This window comes from Enoplosus armatus, chromosome 21 (assembly GCF_043641665.1).
Source record: "Enoplosus armatus isolate fEnoArm2 chromosome 21, fEnoArm2.hap1, whole genome shotgun sequence".
Taxonomy (NCBI): domain Eukaryota; kingdom Metazoa; phylum Chordata; class Actinopteri; order Centrarchiformes; family Enoplosidae; genus Enoplosus; species Enoplosus armatus.
The window spans coordinates 1,113,734-1,138,360 of record NC_092200.1 but is presented as its reverse complement, the minus strand read 5'-3'; the positions used below and the strand labels follow the sequence as shown (position 1 = coordinate 1,138,360).

The 24,627-nt window shown below is 42.0% G+C and overlaps 1 protein-coding gene across 1 annotated transcript in view; it reads left to right on the top strand.

Annotated features, from left to right (window-relative positions):
- LOC139304072 (uncharacterized) overlaps positions 1-24,627 on the top strand; it is a 65,610-nt gene that overhangs the window by 39,742 nt on the left and 1,241 nt on the right. The window contains 18 exon segments of the mRNA XM_070927913.1: positions 270-400; positions 685-804; positions 1,797-1,808; positions 3,651-3,757; positions 4,137-4,370; positions 4,472-6,239; positions 8,716-8,889; positions 9,821-9,994; positions 10,720-10,893; positions 11,787-11,960; positions 14,483-14,659; positions 15,707-15,865; positions 16,575-16,748; positions 18,909-19,058; positions 19,272-19,401; positions 20,524-20,755; positions 20,857-22,648; positions 23,346-23,519. Of these exon segments, the coding sequence (XP_070784014.1) occupies positions 270-400; positions 685-804; positions 1,797-1,808; positions 3,651-3,757; positions 4,137-4,370; positions 4,472-6,239; positions 8,716-8,889; positions 9,821-9,994; positions 10,720-10,893; positions 11,787-11,960; positions 14,483-14,659; positions 15,707-15,865; positions 16,575-16,748; positions 18,909-19,058; positions 19,272-19,401; positions 20,524-20,755; positions 20,857-22,648; positions 23,346-23,519 (6,056 nt within the window).

The following is a 24,627-nucleotide window of genomic DNA, read 5'->3' as shown; positions in this document are numbered from 1 at the left end:
AAATGTTGTGTCCTGGTTTCGGATCCGTCGCAGCTACATAACATGAGGCACACCGACACAGTCAAGAACTAGTCTGTCTGAAGTCTGACTGACTTATTGACTGACTGCTGGATTTAAACCAGAGTCAAAGTTTATCATTAGGATGGCTGAAAAATACACATGGTTTTATTAAACTAATGTAAAATAAATAAGAAGTTACCAACTTTAGAGGTGGAGGACTGACTTTATTATACTGTGTATGTGCTACTGGTTTACCTCTCAGACTTGAGAAGATGAGTGATTTGGAGGAAGATGAAGACAGATCAGAGTCTCCAGGATCCAGCTGTCTGTCTATGAAGAGTGACTGGTCCAAAGGTCGACCTCCAGACTTCAGTCATGAACCTGGACCCTCAGACACACAGTAAGAGAACTGACAGTAACTCATGTATGTGACTCATTTTCAGTTACCTCCGCTGACGTCATGTTTTCTGTTGATCTGTTGATCATTAAAATGTATTTGCAAACTAACATTTGTGACAAAGAGAAATCATTCGTCCCGTCTTCCTCTTAATGTCTCTGACAGCTGTCAGTCACCTAGAAAAACTGTCATCTAATGGAAGAGGACTAAAAGAAACTTTTAAACCTCCTGATTAGAATTCATGAAGGATTCATGTGATCTGAATAACAACATGTTGGTGTTTACAGAGTTCAGTACAACAGACAGAGAGCAGAGTCTGCAGGATCCAGCTGTCTGTCTATGAAGAGTGACTGGTCCAAAGGTCGACCTCCAGACTTCAGTCATGAACCTGGACCATCAGACACACAGTAAGAGACTGTTTCTACTGTAAACTGACCTGATGAAGATGATTCAGTTTTTAATGTTATCTGATTATCTTTCCCCGAGTCAAACTGTGATTTTTTTGGATCCTTTAAAATTGGGTATCTGCCCATACCGAGGCTGACCTGATACTTATTTTTACCTAAACGTTGATTAAATATATATTTGACACGCTGAAATAACAGCTACAGCTACTAAATCTCGCACACCTTATTTTTCACGAGCTGCTTGATCCAAATACTTGTTCAGCGTTCAAGGTTCAGCTTTATTGTCATTCTACAACACAGGATTGCATAATGATGCAGTTATAGCTCCCTCTAAGCTACATGCACAGAAAAATTCTGAACAGATATTCAAATATTTAAATTTGCATAAGATAAAACGATAAAATAGGTAAAAAAATATAACAAAGTGTATAAAAGTAGACTTAAAGGAGGAAATAAGAAGGAAAACTAAATTATATTTACAAGGAAGACGCAGTTAAGTATATACTGTATATATATCTATATATATATATATAGATACACACACACAAACACATACAGTGCATCCGGAAAGTATTCACGGCGCTTCACTTTTTCCACATTTTGTTATGTTACACCCTTATTCCAAAATGGATTAAATTAATTTTTTTCCTCAAAATTCTACACACAACACCCCATAATGACAATGTGAAAAAAGTTTTTTTGAAATTTTTGCAAATTTATTAAAAATAAAAAACTAAGAAATCACATGTACATAAGTATTCACAGCCTTTGCCATGAAGCTCAAAATTGAGCTCAGGTGCATCCTGTTTCCACTGATCATCCTTGAGATGTTTCTGCAGCTTTATTGGAGTCCACCTGTGGTAAATTCAGTTGATTGGACATGATTTGGAAAGGCACACACCTGTCTATATAAGGTCCCACAGTTGACAGTGCATGTCAGAGCACAAACCAAGCATGAAGTCAAAGGAATTGTCTGTAGACTTCCGAGACAGGATTGTCTCGAGGCACAAATCTGGGGAAGGTTACAGAAAAGTTTCTGCTGCTTTGAAGGTCCCAATGAGCACAGTGGCCTCCATCATCCGTAAGTGGAAGAAGTTCGGAACCACCAGGACTCTTCCTAGAGCTGGCCGGCCATCTAAACTGAGTAATCGGGGGAGAAGGGCCTTAGTCAGGGAGGTGACCAAGAACCCGATGGTCACTCTGTCAGAGCTCCAGAGTTCCTCTGTGGAGAGAGGAGAACCTTCCAGAAGGACAACCATCTCTGCAGCAATCCACCAATCAGGCCTGTATGGTAGAGTGGCCAGACGGAAGCCACTCCTTAGTAAAAGGCACATAGCAGCCCGCCTGGAGTTTGCCAAAAGGCACCTGAAGGACTCTCAGACCATGAGAAACAAAATTCTCTGGTCTGATGAGACAAAGATTGAACTCTTTGGTGTGAATGCCAGGCGTCACGTTTGGAGGAAACCAGGCACCGCTCATCACCAGGCCAATACCATCCCTACAGTGAAGCATGGTGGTGGCAGCATCATGCTGTGGGGATGTTTTTCAGCGGCAGGAACTGGGAGACTAGTCAGGATAGAGGGAAAGATGAATGCAGCAAAGTACAGAGACATCCTGGATGAAAACCTGCTCCAGAGCGCTCTTGACCTCAGACTGGGGCGACGGTTTATCTTTCAGCAGGACAACGACCCTAAGCACACAGCCAAGATATCAAAGGAGTGGCTTCAGGACAACTCTGTGAATGTCCTTGAGTGGCCCAGCCAGAGCCCAGACTTGAATCCGATTGAACATCTCTGGAGAGATCTGAAAATGGCTGTGCACCGACGCTTCCCATCCAACCTGATGGAGCTTGAGAGGTGCTGCAAAGAGGAATGGGTGAAACTGCCCAAAGATAGGTGTGCCAAGCTTGTGGCATCATATTCAAAAAGACTTGAGGCTGTAATTGCTGCCAAAGGTGCATCAACAAAGTATTGAGCAAAGGCTGTGAATACTTATGTACATGTGATTTCTCAGGTTTTTTATTTTTAATAAATTTGCAAAAATCTCAAAAAAACTTTTTTCACGTTGTCATTATGGGGTGTTGTGTGTAGAATTTTGAGGAAAAAAATGAATTTAATCCATTTTGGTATAAGGCTGCAACATAACAAAATGTGGAAAAAGTGAAGCGCTGTGAATACTTTCCGGATGCACTGTATATAAGCTGGAGACCACCTTGAACACAAATACATATATATACATATATATAATTCACTGGCATGTGAGTGAAATGCTGCACTGTAGAACCTGAAATTCATAAAGGAGAGCAGCTGCAGCACTAGCAGGCTGAGGTGGATCTGAGCTGGATCAGCCCCGATACAGATCTCTTTGTTGGTTGAGCATTGACAGCAGTATTTCCTCACATTTGGTGGAACGAGACGTTAATTGCTGTTCTGAAATATGTTTGTTGGTTTTTTAACTAACATTTGAAGTTCAGTATCAGAGGACAGATTGATTTGTTTGCACAAATTCATCCGACAGCCCAGCAGGCAGCAGAACCTTCAGTTTAACTGAACTGTGGCTTTGCTCATTGACATCATCAGTCTTAGTAAACAAACTACTATACTGAACTCATTCTCACACCCCACATGTAGGACTTTGTGTCAGGTTCAGTAAATCAACCTCAAACATGTAGAAACTCTTCACTCTCACAAACATGTTTCCAGCTGTAGATGAAATGTTCAGAACATGCAGATGGAGAAATAAACTTTACTCTTTATTATAAAATCATGATCATGTGTCATGTTGATGTTACCTCTGCTCTTTACAGGTACTAATGATTATGTGAAAAACATTTGTTGTTTCCATAGACACAGATCAGAGTCTCCAGAATCCAGCTGTCTGTCTATGAAGAGTGACTTTTCTAAACAGGATCCTCCATTCTTCAGTAATGAACCTGGACCCTCAGACACAAAGAGTCATGGAAGACGGTTTCTACTGTAAGCTGACCTGAAGAAGATTCAGTGTTCAATCTTCCAATTTTCCTGGTCAAAGGCTCAAAATATGGGAACAGGGAATGGAAATTTATACAAACAGCCTGCTGATTTATCACTGCAGCAGATGAAACTTTTAAAAGTTTAACCTCTGAGAAAAGCAGATGTAAAATCTGCTGCACTGTTTCATTGGACACTATTGGCCCTATTACTTTCTATACATGGGCAACATGTGTCATCAGATCTTATTTAGAGGCAAAATTTGATTTGAAGGTGAATTAAAAAACATCAGGTTGTGAATAGAAGAGCCACATAATAACACTAATGTAATGTGTTATAAAGAATGTGTTCATCTCCACAGAGAGAGGAAGAGGAGGCATGTTCCTGTGGAGGAGCAGCCGTCCTGCTGTGCTTTGTGTCAGGACGTTCTGAAGGATCCAGTCTCTACCAGCTGTGGACACTGGTTCTGCAGACGCTGCATCACCTCATACTGGGACCAGTCTGCTTCATCAGGAGACTCCTCCTGTCCCCAGTGTGGAAAGAGATCCAGAACAAGTTCTGGACTGCAGACAGTCAGTCAGACCAGCACTGTACACAGTAAGACTGTACATCTGTCTGCTGATGTCATCATGTCTGGAAACAGGATTCTTCTTGGTTTATTTGTTGTGTTGTAGTCTCACATTTTCCTTCTCTTCCAGCAGATAGTGGTCTGCAGGAGGTTTTAGATGAACATAAGATCAGTCTGAGGAGGAGATGTGAACGTGTGACTGAAGGAAGTGATGAAACAGGAAGTGGAACCCTCCTCAACAGGATCTACACTGAGCTCTACATCACAGAGGGACAGAGGGAAGAGGTTAATACCCAACATGAGGTGAGGCAGCTTGAGACGGCTTCCAAGACGGAGACCCTCCACGACGCTCCGATCAAGTGCCACGACATCTTTAAAGCCTTACCTGGCCAACAGAGACGCATCAGAGTGGTTCTGACCAACGGCGTCGCTGGCGTTGGAAAAACCTTCTCAGTGCAGAAGTTCACTCTGGACTGGGCAGAGGGCTCGGAAAACCAAGACGTCAGTCTGGTGGTTCTGCTTTCGTTCAGGGAGCTGAACTTGATCAAAGACCAGCGGTACAGTCTTCTCACGCTGCTCCATGTTTTCCATCCAACATTACAGAAGGTCACAGCAGAGAAGCTCGCTGTCTGTCAACTCTTGTTCATCTTTGACGGCCTGGATGAAAGCAGACCGTCATTGGATTTCCACAACAACGAGGTTGTGTCTGATGTCACGCAGAAGTCATCAGTCAACGTGCTGTTGACAAACCTCATTGAGGGGAATCTGCTTCCCTCGGCTCTCGTCTGGATAACTTCCAGACCTGCGGCAGCCAATCAGATCCCTCCTACATGTGTCGACAGGGTAACAGAAGTACGAGGCTTCACTGACTCCCAGAAGGAGGAGTACTTCAGGAGGAGATCCAGTGATGAAGAGCGGTCCAGCAGAATCATCTCACACGTCAAGATATCCAGGAGCCTCCACATCATGTGTCAGATCCCAGTCTTCTGCTGGATCACTGCTACAGTTCTGGACCACATGTTGACTACAGACCAGAGAGGAGAGCTGCCCAAGACCCTGACTGACCTGTACTCACACTTCCTGCTGGTTCAGACAAAGAGGAAGAAGCAGAAGTATGATGAGGGACATGAGACGAGTCCACAGGAGCTGACGGAGGCTGACAGGGAGGTTCTTCTGAAGCTGGGGAGGCTGGCGTTTGAACATCTGGAGAAAGGAAACATCATGTTCTACCAAGAAGACCTGGAGCAGTGTGGTCTTGATGTCACAGAGGCCTCGGTGTACTCAGGAGTTTGTACAGAGATCTTCAAAAGAGAGTGTGTGATCTTCCAGAAAACAGTCTACTGCTTTGTTCATCTGAGCATTCAGGAGTTTCTGGCTGCCATCTACATGTTCCACTGTTACACCAACAGGAACACAGAGGTACTGGAGGCTTTTGTGGGGGACGTCTTCCTGAGGAGAGCCATGGAGAAATCTCTTGAAAGTAAAAATGGCCACCTGGACCTGTTTGTCCGCTTCCTTCATGGCCTCTCTCTGGAGTCCAACCAGAGACTCTTAGTAGGCCTGCTGGGTCAGACAGACAACAGTCCAGAAATCATCCAGAGAGCCATCAACAACCTGAAGGAGATGAACATGTTCAGCATCTCTCCTGACAGAAGCATCAACATCTTCCACTGTCTGATGGAGATGAACGACCACTCAGTCCATCAGGACATCCAAGTGTTCCTGAAGTCAGACAACAGATCAAAGAAGAAACTCTCTGAGATCCACTGCACAGCTCTGGCCTACATGCTGCAGATGTCGGAGGAGGTTCTGGATGAGTTGGACCCGAAGAAGTACAACACATCAGAGGAGGGACGACGGAGACTGATTCCAGCTGTGAGGAACTGCAGAAAGGCTCTGTAAGTCCAGCACTGCCACCGGCTGTTTGTTTTACAAACCATCCAAACAAAAAAACACAGACACAACCAGAGTTACACATTATACAGCCTCTAGGCTTGACACAAACTGTTAACTCATAGTCCTTCAGAATTAACGTTTCCCATTACTCAACACTCAACAAGGCTGGTCTGTTGTGCTGGCTTTCTGTATATACAGTTGTGTTCAAAATAATAGCAGTCCCACATCACTAGCAAGATAAATCACTGTTTTTGTTAAAATTTCAACTTCTACACTGCAAGTAAGTTTCTAGAAGGTTTAGTAAAGGTATAGAAAACCAACAGACCCAACAGGCATGGCGTGCATGCTGCTGATTCTGTGAAACTGAATCATTAACTGAAAGGGGCGTGTTCAAAAAAATAGCTGTGCTGAGTTCAATAAGTGAGGTCATTGATAATGTGAAAAAAACAGGTGTTAAACAGGTGGCCCTCATTTAAGGATCAAGGCAACTGACGCTGCATATGCTGGCTGTGCATTTGTCCTTGAAAAACAGAGTAAAATGGGTTGTTCAAGACACTGTTCAGAAGAAGAGCGTTCTTTGATGAAGGAATTAATCAAAGAAGGGAAAACCTATAAAGAAGTGCAGAAAATGATAGGCTGTTCAGCTAAAATGATATCAAACGCTTTAAAATGGCAGCCAAAACCAGAAAGGCAAGGAAGAAAAAGAAAAACTAGACTATTCAAATGGATCGGAGAATAACCAGAATGGCAAAGGCTCAGCCAATGATCAGCTCCAGGAGGATCAAAGAAGATCTAAGGTTGCCTGTGAGGACTGTAACAATAAGACGACGTCTATGTGAAGCCAAGCTACCAGCAAGAAGCCCCCGCAAAGTCCCATTGTTAAAAAAAAGACGTGCTGAAGCGGTTACAATTTGCCAAAGAACACATTGACTGGCCTAAAAAGAAATGGCGTAATATTTTGTGGACTGATGAGAGTAAGATTGTTCTTTTTGGGTCTAAGGGCCACAGACAGTTTGTCAGACGTCCTGCAAACACTGAATTCAAGCCACAGTACACAGTGAAGACGGTGAAGCATGGTGGTGCAAGCATCATGATATGGGGATGTTTCTCGTACTATGGTGTTGGTCCTATTTATCGCATACCAGGGATCATGGATCAGTCTGAGTACATCAGAATACTGGAAGAAGTCATGTTGCCGTATGCTGAAGAGGAAATGCCCTTGAAATGGGTGTTTCAACAAGACAATGACCCCAAACACACCAGCAAGCGAGCAAAATCATGGTTCCAGACAAACCGCATTCAAGTAATGGAGTGGCCAGCACAATCCCCGGACCTTAATCCCATAGAAAACTTGTGGGCTGACATGAAAAATGCTGTTCATGAGGCAAAACCAAGAAATTCAGAGGAATTGTGGAACGTAGTACAATTGTCCTGGGCTGCAATACCTGTTGACCGGTGCCAGAAGTTGGTCAACTCCATGCACCACAGATGTGAAGCAGTTATCAGAGACCGTGGTTATGCAACTAAATATTAGTTTATGATTCTCAGGAAAGTTGAATCTTCAAGCATTTCTTAGTTTATACAGTACATTTGAGTTTGTAAAGACAGATGTCAACACTGCTATTTTTTTGAACATTATATTTCTTGACTTTCAGTAAAATATTATCAAATTCAATTACTTTTTCCAATTTTCTTGCTTTGAAATAGAAAGTGCTGTGTCCCCAATGCATTTGTGTTCATTAAAATACAATTTATTTGAGGGATTTTGACGTTTACTCACCTTTTTAATCACACTGCTATTATTTTGGACACAACTGTACAATTATCTCATGCTACAAATTAATCCAAACGTGGGAGCACATTTTCTTTTCTCTCTATGGCCATGCCAGAGCTCCGTAGAATGCAGACATTCTAAGAGATCTTATACACTTCAAAGGTCACTGTTATTTTTTGATTAATTAATACATTTCTCAGATGCTTGGAAAAGAACGACAAAACATCATGCAGTCATCTGTCATGAACATCAAAATATTTAATTACAAGTCTAATATTGTCAGAAGTTTGTCAGCAGTCACTGAATTTACCCACTAGCTCATCTAGAGATCATCTTTCCCGACTGTAATTGCTCAATGAGTTGTAGAATTGGTTGTCTAATAAAAATGGCCTCATACTAACTTCTTCACAACATACATACATGAGATCAGAGCCCACTGAAAGACTGTGGACTTATGCCTAAATATAAATACATTTCTCTCCCTTCATCTGCAAGATTTGAGCTAAACAAAGATTAAAAGTCTGCAGGCGAGAGAGAGAGAAAACCATTATTCTTCCATGTCAAACAGAGTGAGATAAGATTAGCTGAACCACTGATGTGAAGAAAAAATGTTCATGAAAAATGCATGTATGTATGTGTACGCAAGTAAATATAAAGTGTCCTCTTTCATAATAATGCACTTTGTAATATATCTGTCATGACAGACTTTCTGACTGTGGACCCTCAGAGACTCACTGTGAAGTTGTGGCCTCAGCTCTGAAGTCCCACCCCTCCCATCTGAGAGAGCTGGACCTGACTAACAACAAGCTGCAGGATTCAGGAGTGAAGCTGTTGTCTGCTGGACTGGAGAGTCCAAACTGTAGACTGGAGACTCTGAGGTCAGTTTACTGACTGTAATTTATGTATTTGTTTAATATAAATAAATCTTTGACTGAGGTTTAAAATTTTTGGTTCATACATGTTTGGGATTTGCACAAATCTTTTTTTTTGTGCTCAGGCAAATCACACCATACCACCGTCTAGATGCTCCTGGGGCTTCAGTCAATCCTCAGTTTTGCGAACCTTAGATTCCAGCAAAAGATGTATCTGAGATGTATTTGACTCAGCAAAACAAACTCATATGAGGCTTCAGCAGTCTGAATTACACATATCAACTAAGTATTTTGTGTTTGAAAGTGTTTTCTTGTTGAGCTGCAGTGGATGAATAGTACTCAAAGAAGGAATTTGATAATAAATGGTCTGTAACTTTAGTAAACACCCACCTGATTTGTCGAACTCGGACTGCTGAAACTTCATACTTGTTTCAGCTGAGCTTATGAAGTAATTTCTTACAATGTATGTGTGTTAGGAAGGGACCACTTCACACTCAGTATGGACAGGAGTGATTACTGCCACCAATAAGTATTCTAATGTACATATGGCATGTGACAGACTTGCACAAATGTTTCATTACATTTACCTACTAAGCTACCAAATACAGTAAGAAGAAGGCCATTAAATTAAATAATGGACAGTTTTTAGTCCAACATGTCTGTTTGATCCTCTAGTTCCAGACTTGACTGAGATCAGCAGCATGTTATTAATCTGTGTTGACATGAGTAGGTGTATGAATGTTGTGCTGACATTTGGATGATGTCTGTAGAAGGCTGACATCATGATGATCCACAATAACACAATGACAAAGTTACTAATTTGAGGGAAAAGCTCATTGATTAGGACATAGTAATGTTGAGCTGCACATTTAAAACCTGAACACATCTGATCGGATTATAAATGGATTTTTATTTTCATCATTTATTCTTTATTCAGATTGAGTGGCTGCAGTTTGTCAGAGACCAGCTGTGCTTCTCTGGCCTCAGCTCTGAAGTCCAACCCCTCCCATCTGAGAGAGCTGGACCTGAGTGACAACAAGCTCCAGGATTCAGGAGTGAAGCTGCTGTCTGATGGACTGGAGAGTCCACACTGTAGACTGGAGACTCTGAGGTCAGTTCACTGACTCTCTGTTACTATTGTAGATCTGATATGTTTAATTAACTGTTGAACCTAATTCATGTTCATACATAACTTACATCTATAAAATTGTAAATGTCCTTTTCTTCATATTTTCATGTTTCTTGTCCTAAATTTAGTCTGCAGTCACAACAGACTTCTGTTTCTGAAAGAAACTGTAGAAAATGTCCTCTGTTAGTTGTTAAAGTAAATTAATGTTTATCATTTTTGGTAAATGGTCACATCTGAATACAGAAGATCCTCTGAACTAATATTTGATTTAAGTAGATAAAGTTTACTTGCTGAAGTAGAAATATTTCTTTGGTTTCTGTTAATTTCAATGTGTTTTCACAAATAATATCTGATCAACACACACACATATAGAGAAACACAGAGGGACCAAAGCATATTTCCAAATGCAGCTGTTTAAAGGATCAACATAGTTTTTCTCCTCTAGTTCCAGACTTGACTGAGATCAGCAGCATGTTATTAATCTGTGTTGACATGAATAGGTGTATGAATGTTGTGCTGACATTTGGATGATGTCTGTAGAAGGCTGACATCATGATGATCCACAATAACACAATGACAAAGTCACTCATTTGAGGGAAAAGCTCATTGATTAGGACATAGTCATGTTGAGCTGCACATTTAAAACCTGAACACATCTGATTGGATTATAAATGGATTTTTATCTTCATCATTTATTCTTTATTCAGATTGTTGCGCTGCAGTTTGTCAGAGACCAGCTGTGCTTCTCTGGCCTCAGCTCTGAAGTCCAACCCCTCCCATCTGAGAGAGCTGCAGCTGGGCTACAACAAGCTGCAGGATTCAGGAGTGAAGCTGCTGTGTGGTTTTCTGGAGAGTCCACACTGTAGACTGGAGACTCTGAGGTCAGACACCATGTTTTACTTCTGTGCTGAGATTAATATGATGTGAAAGTTGTGGTGACACTAAACTGCAGACATAAGGCTGATATTATACTGATCCACACTGAGTATCTTCATGCTGAAGTCTATTTTCTTCTTCTGTGGTTTAGTCCATTGACTGTGGCAGAGCAATGTTGAGCTGCACATTTAAAACCTTAATATAACAAGAAACATCTACACTGGATAATTCACTCTGGACCTCTGAAACACCTGATTTTCATCTTAAATGTCATGTTCTTTAATTAAATGATAATAACAAAATCATAAATACAGTAATAAATAAATCATCTGTTTCAACAGTCAGACAATAACAAATATATTCAGTATTTTCTTTTTCCAACATCTGTATGAAGCTATGTGATGCTTATACTGACTGAATAGTTTGAACTGAAGATGCTTTGATTCTATGACTCCATTATTCCTTAAAGAAATAGTGTAGATGTATTTTCTTGTCATTTCCTCAAAATTCATCCTGACATATTTGTCCTCTTTGTAAACTTTGGGATCTTGAGTGGAATCTTAAATCAGTTTCTGTGGGTTTTTATTTGTGTTTGGCTGCACAACATGAGTTTGTATAGATGGAGCCACTGGTGGAGCTGGCAGAGTTTAAGAGGTGAAGTCACTGCGTCTTTATTGAAGCAGCAGCACGTTGTCATTAATATTAATGAGAGCTCTGTTTCACTTTTTGTATTTGACAGCTTTGAACCTGCATCCTGTTGGGTTCAGGTGTTTGGAGTTTCCACTTTCTAAACTTCTACATTCTAAACCTTCTTCAGCTCTGAACAGATTATTAAACACTGAATGATTTCAAGCAGGAACATTCTCTCTTAAAGTGACATCATTTATTCTTTATTCAGATTGAGAGACTGCAGTTTGTCAGAGACCAGCTGTGCTTCTCTGGCCTCAGCTCTGAAGTCCAACCCCTCCCATCTGAGAGAGCTGGACCTGAGAGGAAACGAGCTGCAGGATTCAGGCGTGAAGCTGCTGTCTGCTGTACTGGAGAGTCCACACTGTAGACTGGAGACTCTGAGGTCAGTTCACAATGTTTGAGGTGCACCTAACCTCAGCCCTGGGTTTTTCAGTGTTCAGTTTCCAAGAGAAACTTCACTTGTCTCTTCAAAGTACTTGTTTTAGTGTTCACCTTCACGCTTTGCACAAGACATTTTGATCCAGGCAACATTTCAACAACCCGCCCAAGCAGCCAGGAGTTTCTGGGGGCGGTGTCATCTATGATTAAGACTAGGTCACCTTTGGTGAAGTACCTTTTGGGGTTCTACCACTTCTCAGACTTCTCTCTTACATAAGCAGAATGTATTCGCTTATCCATCTCTTCCAAAAAAGGTCTGCAATATATTGCACTTGTCTCCAGCATCGGTGGGAGTATAAGTCTCCTTTCCGGAAGAGTTATAGAGGCATGACTGGTTTTGTTTTCAAGAGGAGCAGATGGTTTGGAGTATGAGGTTCCAAGTCGTTGGGGTCGCTTGTCAACGTGGTAATCAGGCGATCATTCCTGATGGCCTCGACCTCGCAAGGCAGTCTGCAGAGCTTCATCATCCAGCTGTTGTTCCTTAAGGAGAGAGTGAAGGATTTTCTTGACTAGACAAATCAATCTTTCCCAAACTCCGCAATAGGATTGAATGTCCATTACACTCCATCCTTCAGTAATATACTTTGTATCTTTGTGTGATCCAGTTCCTTTAGGGCTTCTGCTTGCTCTTGGTTTGCTCCGATAAAGTTGGTGTCATGGTCAGACCTGATGCTTGACATGGGTCCCCTTCAACAGATGAACCTGCACAAGGTGTTTATGCAGGAGTCAGTGTCCAGATAGCTTGCCACACGTGGACAGCACTAGACGAGTGAAGATCACTCCGCGTTTTACCTGTGACCGGCCCCTATTTACCTTGATTAGACCTAAGTAATTTACTCCCACATGAATAAATGGCGGTTCATCAGGAAATAGGTGGTCCCATGGTAAATCTCCCATTTTTGTTCACAAGGTTTGGCTCGCATAAGATACAGCCTTTGATTACTTTCCTGGCCTTAAACGTGCGTGGCCGAGCTGCTGGTGGATTTCCTGCAGGATTAATCAAGAGATATGGGATTATTTGTGTATAATGATAATTTTTTTGTTTTTGCATAGCCGTCTTGTTAGTCTAAGACTCCTACCTTCATGATGTCCTTGTCTAGGATAGGATCCAGCTTGCGAATGGAGCTGCTGGCCTTAGTACATGGCTTTCCTTATTCTAATAGGTCCATTTCCTGCTTGAAGAATTGTTCCTGCTCAACGCGGATGATTGTTTTCTCCACTTCAAGCAAGTCGTCTACTGTCAGTCCTGTAGATATTTTCTGAAATTCTCTGAACTTTAGTATCCAGCCAATGGTTCTCGAGTCTGTTCTATGAAGAAATTCTGTTACTTGAAACCATCTTGTTGACCTCAAGAAGGCTTCAGCATTCAACCCTCGTGACGCCTCATCAGCTGGATTTTTTTTTGAGCCGATGAACCTCCAATGGTCTTTGTGCAATAGCTCAGGAATCAAAGTCCTGTTATCCACGTAGGGGTTGAATCTTCTTGTCTTGTTTCTGATATACATCAGCACAGACTCGCTGTCTGTCTAAAAAGACTCAAGGTTCCAGTTTAGCCTTAAATTCTGACCTCAACAACACATCCACTCTGGCTGCAAGTGCAAGCTGGTCATCTGCTTTAGTGATGTTACCCTGAATTTCCCCCGCACAAATACAATATGAACTTTTCCAGTTGTGTTGGTTAATCTTGGGTCGTAGCCTTGCTCACTGGCTTTGCAGAAGTGATGCAGTTGGGCGGTCTTGACTTGTCAAACATCTGGAGATCCATTTTGGGACATGTTACCAATGTTGAGAGGTAGTCTAAAATTTTGATTTTGCCCTTAATTCAGTAGCACACAATAGATTATGCAGATTGCAGGTTAGGTTTTTAGCATGTGAAGGATTTTATTAAACTTTCCCAACTCCTACACTAAGTAAATACAGTAAGCATACAAGGAAGCTAGTTTCACAGTTCTTATGGTCTTATGCAATAGTCTGCTTGCACTTATGTATTCCTTTTTCTATCCCAATAACTGTTAAAAGTACAGTGCTTCTTCTTATCGACACTGAATCTGACTAAACTGTGTACAATAACACAGAACAGATAGGTTGCTGACATGGGATTTAAGTCATGGCTTCTGTTCTTTCAAGTATACTACTGGTGCTTTAAAAATTATACATGGCATATAAAATAGAGGGCGAGCCCAGGGTAGTACATCCAAAAAATACAAGTAATACATTTAGATCAAGGGACTTTCCTATGCTTTAAAAGTGTTCATGTACACTTTGTTCATTCAATTAAACAGAATTTCACTCAATGGTTTAAGTGACCCTGCCTATATTTTCTCCAACAACAGATATGAACACATGGCGTTGTGGTGGCGTTGGGAATGTTGTGCTGACATTATGATGATCCACAATAACACAAGGACCAAATTCTTGATCTACTATCAGCTGGATTTTTATCTTCATCATTTATTCTTTATTCAGATTGAGTTCCTGCAGTTTGTCAGAGACCAGCTGTGCTTCTCTGGCCTCAGCTCTGAAGTCCAACCCCTCCCATCTGAGAGAGCTGCAGCTGAATAGAAACGACAAGCTGCAGGATTCAGGAGTGAAGCTGCTGTGTGGTTTTCTGGAGAGTCCACACTGTAGACTGGAGACTCTGAGGTCCGTTCACTGACTCTCTGTTACTATCGTATTTTTGGATTTATGAACATAAATTAAGTTCAGTTGCTTAAATCCATAAAGTTGTAAATGTCCTTTTGTTCATATTTGTATGTTTCTTGTCCTAAATTTCATCTGCAGTAACAAAAGACTTCTGTAGAAAAAGTCCACTGTTAGTTTTTTAAATATATTAATGTTTATAATTTTTGGTAAATGGTCACATCTGTACACAGAAGATCCTCTGAAAAAAATGTTTTCAATTGATAAAGTTTGCTTGCTGAAGTAGAAATATTTCTTTGGTTTATGTTGATTTCAATGTGTTTTGGAATGTGAATTGGATTTTTATCAACATCATTTATTCTTTATTCAGACTGTGGGACTGCAGTTTGTCAGAGACCAGCTGTGCTTCTCTGGTCTCAGCTCTGAAGTCCAACCCCTCCCATCTGAGAGAGCTGCAGCTGGGCTACAACAAGCTGCAGGATTCAGGAGTGAAGCTGCTGTCTGCAGGCCTGGAGAGTCCACACTGTAGACTGGAGACTCTGAGGTCAGACACCATGTTTTACTTCTGTGCTGAGATTAATATGATGTGCAAGTTGTGGTGACACTAAACTGCAGACATAAGGCTGATATTATACTTTCAATGAATACATTAACACCTAGTAATTAGAAGAATGCAATGACTATGCAGAAATTATCAGCATACCACCTGCATGGATCAGAATGCATGTAATATTGCCGGCAATGATCTGATAGCGTGAATGTAATGTAATGTAAGGTCAGTCATGACTGGAAATAAATGATTAAAGAAAATCAAAAGGGATCTGTGCAAGTCACAATACAGAGCAAGCACCTCCACATTTAGATGCTTACGACATGACTGTAGTGACTAGGATGAAATTCTATATCAGAAAATGGGTCTAGGTTAAATGAATTGAAGATGGTGAACGGCATAACAATAGAAACACAAAACTGGTTTGGCATCAGAACAGAGGCTTCCATTTTCTAAACTTCTACATTCTACTATTCTTTCTTCAGATTGAGTTACTGCAGCTTGTCAGAGATCAGCTGTGCTTCTCTGGCCTCAGCTCTGAAGTCCCACCCCTCCCATCTGAGAGAGCTGGAGCTGACAAACAACAAGCTGCAGGATTCAGGAGTGAAGCTGCTGTGTGGTTTTCTGGAGAGTCCACACTGTAGACTGGAGACTCTGAGGTCAGTTCACTGACTCTCTGTTACTATTGTAGATCTGATATGTTTCATTAACAGTTGAACCTAATTCATGTTCACGAAATAACTTACATCCATAAAGTTGTAAACTTCCTTTTGTGCATATTTTCAAGTTTCATGTACTAAATTTAGTCTGCAGTCACAATGGAGACTTATCCTAACCATAACCACTGCTTGCCTGAACCTAACCTTAAACCAGTCTTCTCCTAATGTAATGATTTACGTTATGGGTACTTGTGTTTGCGTCCCCAAAAGGAAGGCGAGTCCCCACAATGTGACTGTGTTAACAGATTCATGTCCCCACAACATGAGTAATACACACACATACAGAGGAAGACAGAGGGACCAAAGCATATTTCCAAATGCAGCTGTTTAAAGGATCAATATAGTTTTTCTCCTCTAGTTTCAGACTTGACTGAGATCAGCAGCATGTTATTAATCTGTGTTGACATGAATAGGTTTTTTGGTCCCTTCTGGCTCCAAAAAACCAAGATGGCAACGGCCAAAATGCCAAACTCAAGGCTTTAAAGCAGTAGTCCACAAACCAATGGGTGACGTCACAGTGGACGTCCACTTCTGACGGTCTATGATTAGGACAAAGTAATGTTGAGCTGCACATTTAAAACCTGAACACATCTGATTGGATTATAATATATATATATATATATATCTTCATCATTTATTCTTTATTCAGATTGAGTGGCTGCAGTTTGTCAGAGACCAGCTGTGCTTCTCTGGCCTCAGCTCTGAAGTCCAACCCCTCCCATCTGAGAGAGCTGCAGCTGAACTACAACAAGCTGCAAGATTCAGGAGTGAAGCTGCTGTCTGATCTTGTGGAGAGTCCACACTGTAGACTGGAGACTCTGAGGTCAGTACAGGGTCTGAGTCAGTCCATGCTGGTGTAGGGAGAACAACCCCTGTCCGTTTTGAATTCCACTGTACAACCAGCGGATGTGGATGTGAGTCAGATCCACAGGACTTGTTTGTGGCATTCCAATGGGATTTAAATCAACCTCAACCAGACTCCTCTGGTTATGTAAACTGACTTGCCACTTGTCTGACACTCCACCCGGAGAAGTTACGTTTTGTCATGACAACAAGATAAACCGCAGGACTGGAATCATTTAATTACTCTGCAGTTGATCTACCTGGCTACGAACGACAGGGGAAGGTCTGAATACAGCGGACATTCAAAGGATTATCTTTCCCTGGGACAGAGACATGAGTGTTTTATCTTTGAGACTGAACACATGTCACATCAACACAAAGAATAGAATAAAACTAATGCAGTCTCAGCCTCTCTGTCTGACACCCTCACACACAAATCACACCCTTTCCCTTCTCTCACCCTGATATCACAGAGACAAGAGGTCTGCCACATCCTGTCATACATTTTAAAATGCAGTCTGGAGTGAATTGACACTGGTATATCCTGTCTTTGAACCCAAGTCTGAAGTCTTACTATTACTCAGCACGTTGTCTTGAAGAACAGTCCGACTCTGATATCTGTAACGATGTAAGATGAACAAGTTATTCATTTCTGAATGTTACATCTTGTTTATCATGTAACCACACTGCCATCTAGTGGCCGTAGATAACGTGACCTTTGTAACAGAAGGCAGCTTTTATATTGTGACCAAACTAAGGACTGTTTGACCTTCTGTCTGTCTGTTGGTAGTATTGAAATGTTGAGCAGTTAGGAACACTAAGACTGAATGATGTTGTGAAATATACGTGATGTTTTAACCGTGTGTCTTCCAGAATGCTTTTATGTCAGCACCATTACATACAATTTGATGTTCTTTGCTCGTCTTCGTTTGACTTGCTCTTCACTTCTCCGGAGTTTTCTCTTCTGTTTTTATTTCGCTGACAGGCAGGTCCTTCTCTGAGCGTCACGGTGTTGGTACAACCACAACATGTAGCTGCATACTGCAGCAAGACAATGAAGATCTCTACATATTTGAACAACTTACCCTTCATCTGAAGTCTGGTGCAAGTGTTTCCCCAGGTCCAGTTTTTCTTCTGCTTGTCCTTCAGTAAGTAGCTAGAACTATCACATGACAGTCAAATTAAAATAAAGAATGCAGGCTATTATTTAATTATTAGTCTACACTAAACTAATCATTAATAGAACTTCCCAAAGAAGAATCAGAATCTATACAAAGATTAGTTATAATCAGCTGTGACAAAATGTCACTTTGCCAGTTTGAAAGTTGCTGATCTGAAACCATGGTTACAATAAGTTAGGACAGTTTCTGTTTCCGGGTGAAGGGTGCTTCATTCGCCTGCGAGTGTGACCACAAACAGGGAGGGGCCCGGTTTGAGAAAGGCCCAGGGAGGGAGGGAACCTGAGAGTGAAAGTGTTCTCGGAGACTGTATCTGGTGTTCAGTGAGTCCAGACTCCATTTTGAGAGGACAGAGCAGAAGGAGGGAAGCTGAAGGCTGAGGCAGGGTGAGTGTTCATCCAACACTTTATTATCTGACTGTCAAAGTCTCTGAGTCCGTCGTCTCCCTGAGGACTGGAGAGGAAAGACATGTTAGACTGGGAAATGGACTTCGTTTACTTTTCAAACATAACGGTTCTCTACGAGGACACCCTCTTCGACATGTTAACGGTTCGGAAATTGAAACCCCCACCGAGCTCTAACGCACGTGCGACTGTGGAAACCGCTGAGTGACCGCGCTGCCCCGCATGAACACTTGGACTCCTCTGTGGACACAAAGTGCTGATTGGCTGAATAAAACACATTAAACCTGCAGGAACCAAGAAAACAAGCAGAGGTTTAAAGAAAGGTGAGAGGAGGAGAGCTGGATGCTTCTGTTAGACTGGACACTGCGTGTGTGTGTGACTTCCTGTTCTCTCAGTTGACTTCCTGTCCTCTCAGTTGACTTCCTGTCCTCTCAGTTGACTTCCTGTTCTCTCAGATGACTTCCTGTCCTCTCAGTCTTCTTTGTGACTCTTGAACAGACATGTTTCTTCATTCTTGTGTTCGGAGATCACAGTCAGTGTCACTGTTTTACCTCTCAGACTGACTGAAGTGCAGAAGATGAGTGTTTGTGTGGAGGAAGAGGAGGACAGAGCAGAGTCTGCAGGATCCAGCTGTCTGTCTATGAAGAGTGACCGGTCCAAAGGTCTACCTCCAGACTTCAGTCATGAACCTGGACCCTCAGACACACAGTAAGAGAACTGATAGTAACTCATTTAAATGACTAATTTTCACCTTAACCAATGCCATGTTTTCTGTTGAGTTTGTGTTTGTATCTAAAATGTATTTGCTGATTGAAGTTTAACACATTTTTCTGACAAAGAGAAATAAATTGTGCCATCTTCCTCTTGTTATCTCTGACAGCTGTTCATGTGATCTGAATAACAACATGTTGGTGTTTGCAGAGTTCAGTACAACAGACAGAGAGCAGAGTCTGCAGGATCCAGCTGTCTGTCTATGAAGACTGACCGGTCCAAAGATCTACCTCCAGAATTCAGTCATGAACCTGGACCCTCAGACACACAGTAAGAGACTGTTTCTACTGTAAACTGACCTGATGAAGATGATGCATCGAGGATGAAGACAAAATGTTCTGCTGAAAGATTTATATTCATGATGCAGAGCTATTAGTGCAGATACTGTTTCAAACTAAGATGGATCTTAGTTTATTTCTGAGAGCCTCCATTTCAGAATTGACTCTTCAAGAAAATATTCAGCTGTTTTCAGTCCGGCTGAAGTCTCTGTAAAGATTTAGAACTATTCAAAGTCTGAAAGAATCTGCTTCAAACGTGTAATTCCTTCATGTTCTCAGAACATGATGTTGGTTTGGCTCTTCCTCAGATCAGCTGTTCTGACCCACCAGATGCATCTTGAATCAGTTCTTATCATAATTATATAGAACATGTGGTGAAAAGTCTTTGGTAGAAAAGCTTTGCTCACCTTGATTAACACTTTGCTTTGAGTCATCAGTAAGTGGACCACCTTTGAGCTCAGATCCTCTCCACCACATATTGTTCCTAAAGGTCAAGAACAAACATCCATGTATGTATGAAAAAGTTATCAGAGGATGAAAAAAGGGCCAGAAAATGGTCAAATGTAGATTTGGACCACTTCTCTTTTACAATATTTGAATATATATATATATCCTATGTCTTCAACAGTGGACAGTAGAGAGTGACAGAAGACATGAAGGGAATATAATAAAAAGGAAACTGTCTGGACTTGAACCTGTGACACGGCTGTCACATGCTATGTGTCTGAGACTGCTGGTCTACCACAGTGATTTAGAGCACTTCTAACCTCAGTTTAAACCTAACTAACTCAAGCTAAGCTGCCCGACGTGACTGTAGAACAGTGAAGGACATAATCAGCTCTCTTTAATGGAAGGCTTTTACTGTGAAGGAGCTGCAGGAAGTGTTGAGGTTGTATTAATAACAAACTACAGGCAGATCACTAAATGTTTAATAAGACAGTCAGAGAGGAAAAGCAGCTGATGAGTTGAAATAAAAGGAACAATCATCTTGATTACAGACTGAATTCAAACAGACAAGTAAGGACACTTTGACTGTTCTCTGTGACCATCTGAACCAAAGCTCCATATCTTTCATCAACAGTCAGCAAATCATTGTAGTGATGAAGAAATGTCTTCACAGAGAGAGGAAGAGGAGGCATGTTCCTGTGGAGGAGCAGCCGTCCTGCTGTGCTTTGTGTCAGGACGTCCTGAAGGATCCAGTCTCTACCAGCTGTGGACACTGGTTCTGCAGACGCTGCATCACCTCATACTGGGACCAGTCTGCTTCATCAGGAGACTCCTCCTGTCCCCAGTGTGGAAAGAGATCCAGAACAAGATCTGGACTGCAGACAGCCAGTCAGACCAGCACTGTACACAGTAAGACTGTACATCTGTCTGCTGATGTCATCATGTCTGGAAACAGGATTCTTCTTGGTTTATTTGTTGTGTTGTAGTCTCACATTTTCCTTCTCTTCCAGCAGATCGTGGTCTGCAGGAGGTTTTAGATGAACATAAGATCAGTCTGAGGAGGAGATGTGAACGTGTGACTGAAGGAAATTATGAAACAGGAAGTGGAACCCTCCTCAACAGGATCTACACTGAGCTCTACATCACAGAGGGACAGAGTGAAGAGGTTAATACCCAACATGAGGTGAGGCAGCTTGAGATGGCTTCCAAGATGGAGACCCTCCACGACGCTCCGATCAAGTGCCACGACATCTTTAAAGCCTTACCTGGCCAACAGAGACACATCAGAGTGGTTCTGACCAACGGCGTCGCTGGCGTTGGAAAAACCTTCTCAGTGCAGAAGTTCACTCTGGACTGGGCAGAGGGCTCGGAAAACCAAGACGTCGGTCTGGTGGTTCTGCTTTCGTTCAGGGAGCTGAACTTGATCAAAGACCAGCGGTACAGTCTTCTCACGCTGCTCCATGTTTTCCATCCAACATTACAGAAGGTCACAGCAGAGAAGCTCGCTGTCTGTCAACTCTTGTTCATCTTTGACGGCCTGGATGAAAGCAGACCGTCATTGGATTTCCACAACAACGAGATTGTGTCTGATGTCACGCAGAAGTCATCAGTCAACGTGCTGCTGACAAACCTCATCGAGGGGAATCTGCTTCCCTCGGCTCTCGTCTGGATAACTTCCAGACCTGCGGCAGCCAATCAGGTCCCTCCTACATGTGTCGACAGGGTAACAGAAGTACGAGGCTTCACTGACGCCCAGAAGGAGGAGTACTTCAGGAGGAGATCCAGTGATGAAGAGCGGTCCAGCAGAATCATCTCACACGTCAAGATATCCAGGAGCCTCCACATCATGTGTCAGATCCCAGTCTTCTGCTGGATCACTGCTACAGTTCTGGACCACATGTTGACTACAGACCAGAGAGGAGAGCTGCCCAAGACCCTGACTGACCTGTACTCACACTTTCTGCTAGTTCAGACAAAGAGGAAGAAGCAGAAGTATGATGAGGGACACGAGACGAGTCCACAGGAGCTGACGGAGGCTGACAGGGAGGTTCTTCTGAAGCTGGGGAGGCTGGCCTTTGAACATCTGGAGAAAGGAAACCTCATGTTCTACCAAGAAGACCTGGAGCAGTGTGGTCTTGATGTCACAGAGGCCTTGGTGTACTCAGGAGTTTGTACAGAGATCTTCAAAAGAGAGTGTGTGATCTTCCAGAAAACAGTCTACTGCTTTGTTCATCTGAGCATTCAGGAGTTTCTGGCTGCCGTCTACATGTTCCACTGTTACACCAACAGGAACACAGAGGTACTGGGGGCTTTCCTTGGAAAAAAACATGTTGATTCAACCCTGGATGTCTTCCTGAGGAAAGTCATGATGAAATCCATGAGGAGTAAAAATGGCCACCTGGACCTGTTTGTCCGCTTCCTTCATGGCCTCTCTCTGGAGTCCAACCAGAGACTCTTAGGAGGCCTGCTGGGTCGGACAGACAACAGTCCAGAAATCATCCAGAGAGCCATCAACAACCTGAAGGAGATGAACATGTTCGACATCTCTCCTGACAGAAGCATCAACGTCTTCCACTGTCTGACGGAGATGAAGGACCACTCAGTCCATCAGGAGATCCAAGAGTTCCTGAAGTCAGACAACAGATCAGAGAAGGAACTCTCTGAGATCCACTGCTCAGCTCTGGCCCACATGCTGCAGATGTCAGAGGAGATTCTGGATGAGTTGGACCTGAATGAGTACAACACATCAGAGGAGGGACGACGGAGACTGATTCCAGCTGTGAGGAACTGCAGAAAGGCTCTGTAAGTCCAGATGTGATTAACATTATGAATTATTGTAGATAAGTAGTTGAGTTCTTCAAATCTAAACACTATAACGTTCTTATTATTCTTTAAAATAGTGGTCCTCGTTTATTGCAAAAACTACATGTCAGTTGTGTCAGATGTTCTTTAGCTGTTTCAAATGTGAGTGCAAAAGTTGCACTGCCAAGTTGGTTCTGCCAAGTTAATGAATTCAGTTATTCTATCTTCTTCTAATAAGTGTTACATTAGGCATTTATTTTCTACATTTTCTTTGGGAAGTACCCGGAGTCGTATCCATTTTGCACTGACTGTAGCAGTGATCTATGTATGTTTCCAAGTCTGCTAATTTCTCCAGAATGGGAAAATTACGTTCCAATTATTGTTTACGAACTGAGATGCGGGTAAATGTGTTATTCAACAGAAAGACAAAAAAGTTGTTAGTCTGTAGTTTCTTTCAGTGACTGGGTGCCACCATCATGAATTTCACCTCCTTGTCTCCCTAACGTCTTGTGACATTAGGTTGAAAGTAATGCAGACAAGTCAAGATAAGATTAACTGAATCACTTATGTGAAGAGCAAATGTTCATTAAAACAGGAACTGTCAAACTGTGATCAAATACATGAAGTAAATATAAAGTGATCTTTTTCATAATAACATATTTTGTAATACATCTTGATCTTATCCTATATCAAACAGACTTTCTGGCTGTGGACTCTCAGGGACTCATTGTGAAGTTGTGTCCTTGGCTCTGAAGTCCAACCCCTCCCATCTGAGAGAGCTGGACCTGAGTTACAACAACCTGCAGGATTCAGGAGTGAAACTGCTGTCTGCTGGACTAGAGAGCCTAAACTGCAGACTGGAGACTCTGGGGTCAGTTCACTAACTGTAGCTCATGTAGTTTTATTTATTTATTTTTTTAATAAATTCAATTCAAATCTTTGACTGAGATTTAAAAGTTTTGATCCATACATTTCTCGGATTTCCCTGAGCACAAATCTGAAGAAATTACATTTTGTTCAGAAATATGATGAAGGTAAAGTGAGGAACTGTGATGATTTTCATGATATGGCTGGTACAACCCACACAGCTGCTGTGGTGTGGTGTGCATGAAACCAGAGCTAAGAGTAATAAACAGCAGCCTAACACAGGCCAACACGCCACAACAAAGCCTAGTAACTAGTGTACATTGGATCACTGTGGCTGGGAACACTATGGAATGTAATGTGAACAACATTTAAGCTAAAACATTTAAACTAAACCCAAATCCCATTGTCGCTGATCAAAGCCCTCAACTAGTTAAAAGTATTAACATTAATGCTAACCTGAAAGGCAACTATACACAAAAAGTTAACAAAGACAGCGAGGCGGACTGCTCAGACTAAATCACCACTGCGCTGGGTTTTGGTTCTGGGTTTTGGTTCTGGGTTTTGGTTCCTGGCCTGGAGCTCTTACTCTTCAGCAGGCTAAGTTACACATATCAAGTAAGTACTTTGCGTTTGACAGTGGCTCCTTGTTGAGTTGCAGATGAGGAATAGTAACTCCACAAGTAATTAGTGTTAGGAAGGGACCACTTCACACCCAGTATGGACTGGAGGACTGATTACTGCCACCAATAACTCTTTCAATAGCTGTTGTTTTAAGACAGACTTGCACAAATGTGGACTTCTACGTTTAGTTCAGTTTTCCTCCTAAGCTACCAAATACAGTAAGAAGAAGGTCATTAAATGAAATAATGAACAGTTTTTTAGTCCGACTTGTCTGATTTGACATTTCTCCTCTAGTTCCAGACTTGACTGAGATCAGCAGCATGTTATTAATCTGTGTTGACATGAGTAGGTGTATGAATGTTGTGCTGACATTTGGATGATGTCTGTAGAAGGCTGACATCATGATGATCCACAATGACAAAGTCACTCATTTGAGGGAAAAGCTCATTGATTAGGACATAGTAATGTTGAGCTGCACATTTAAAACCTGA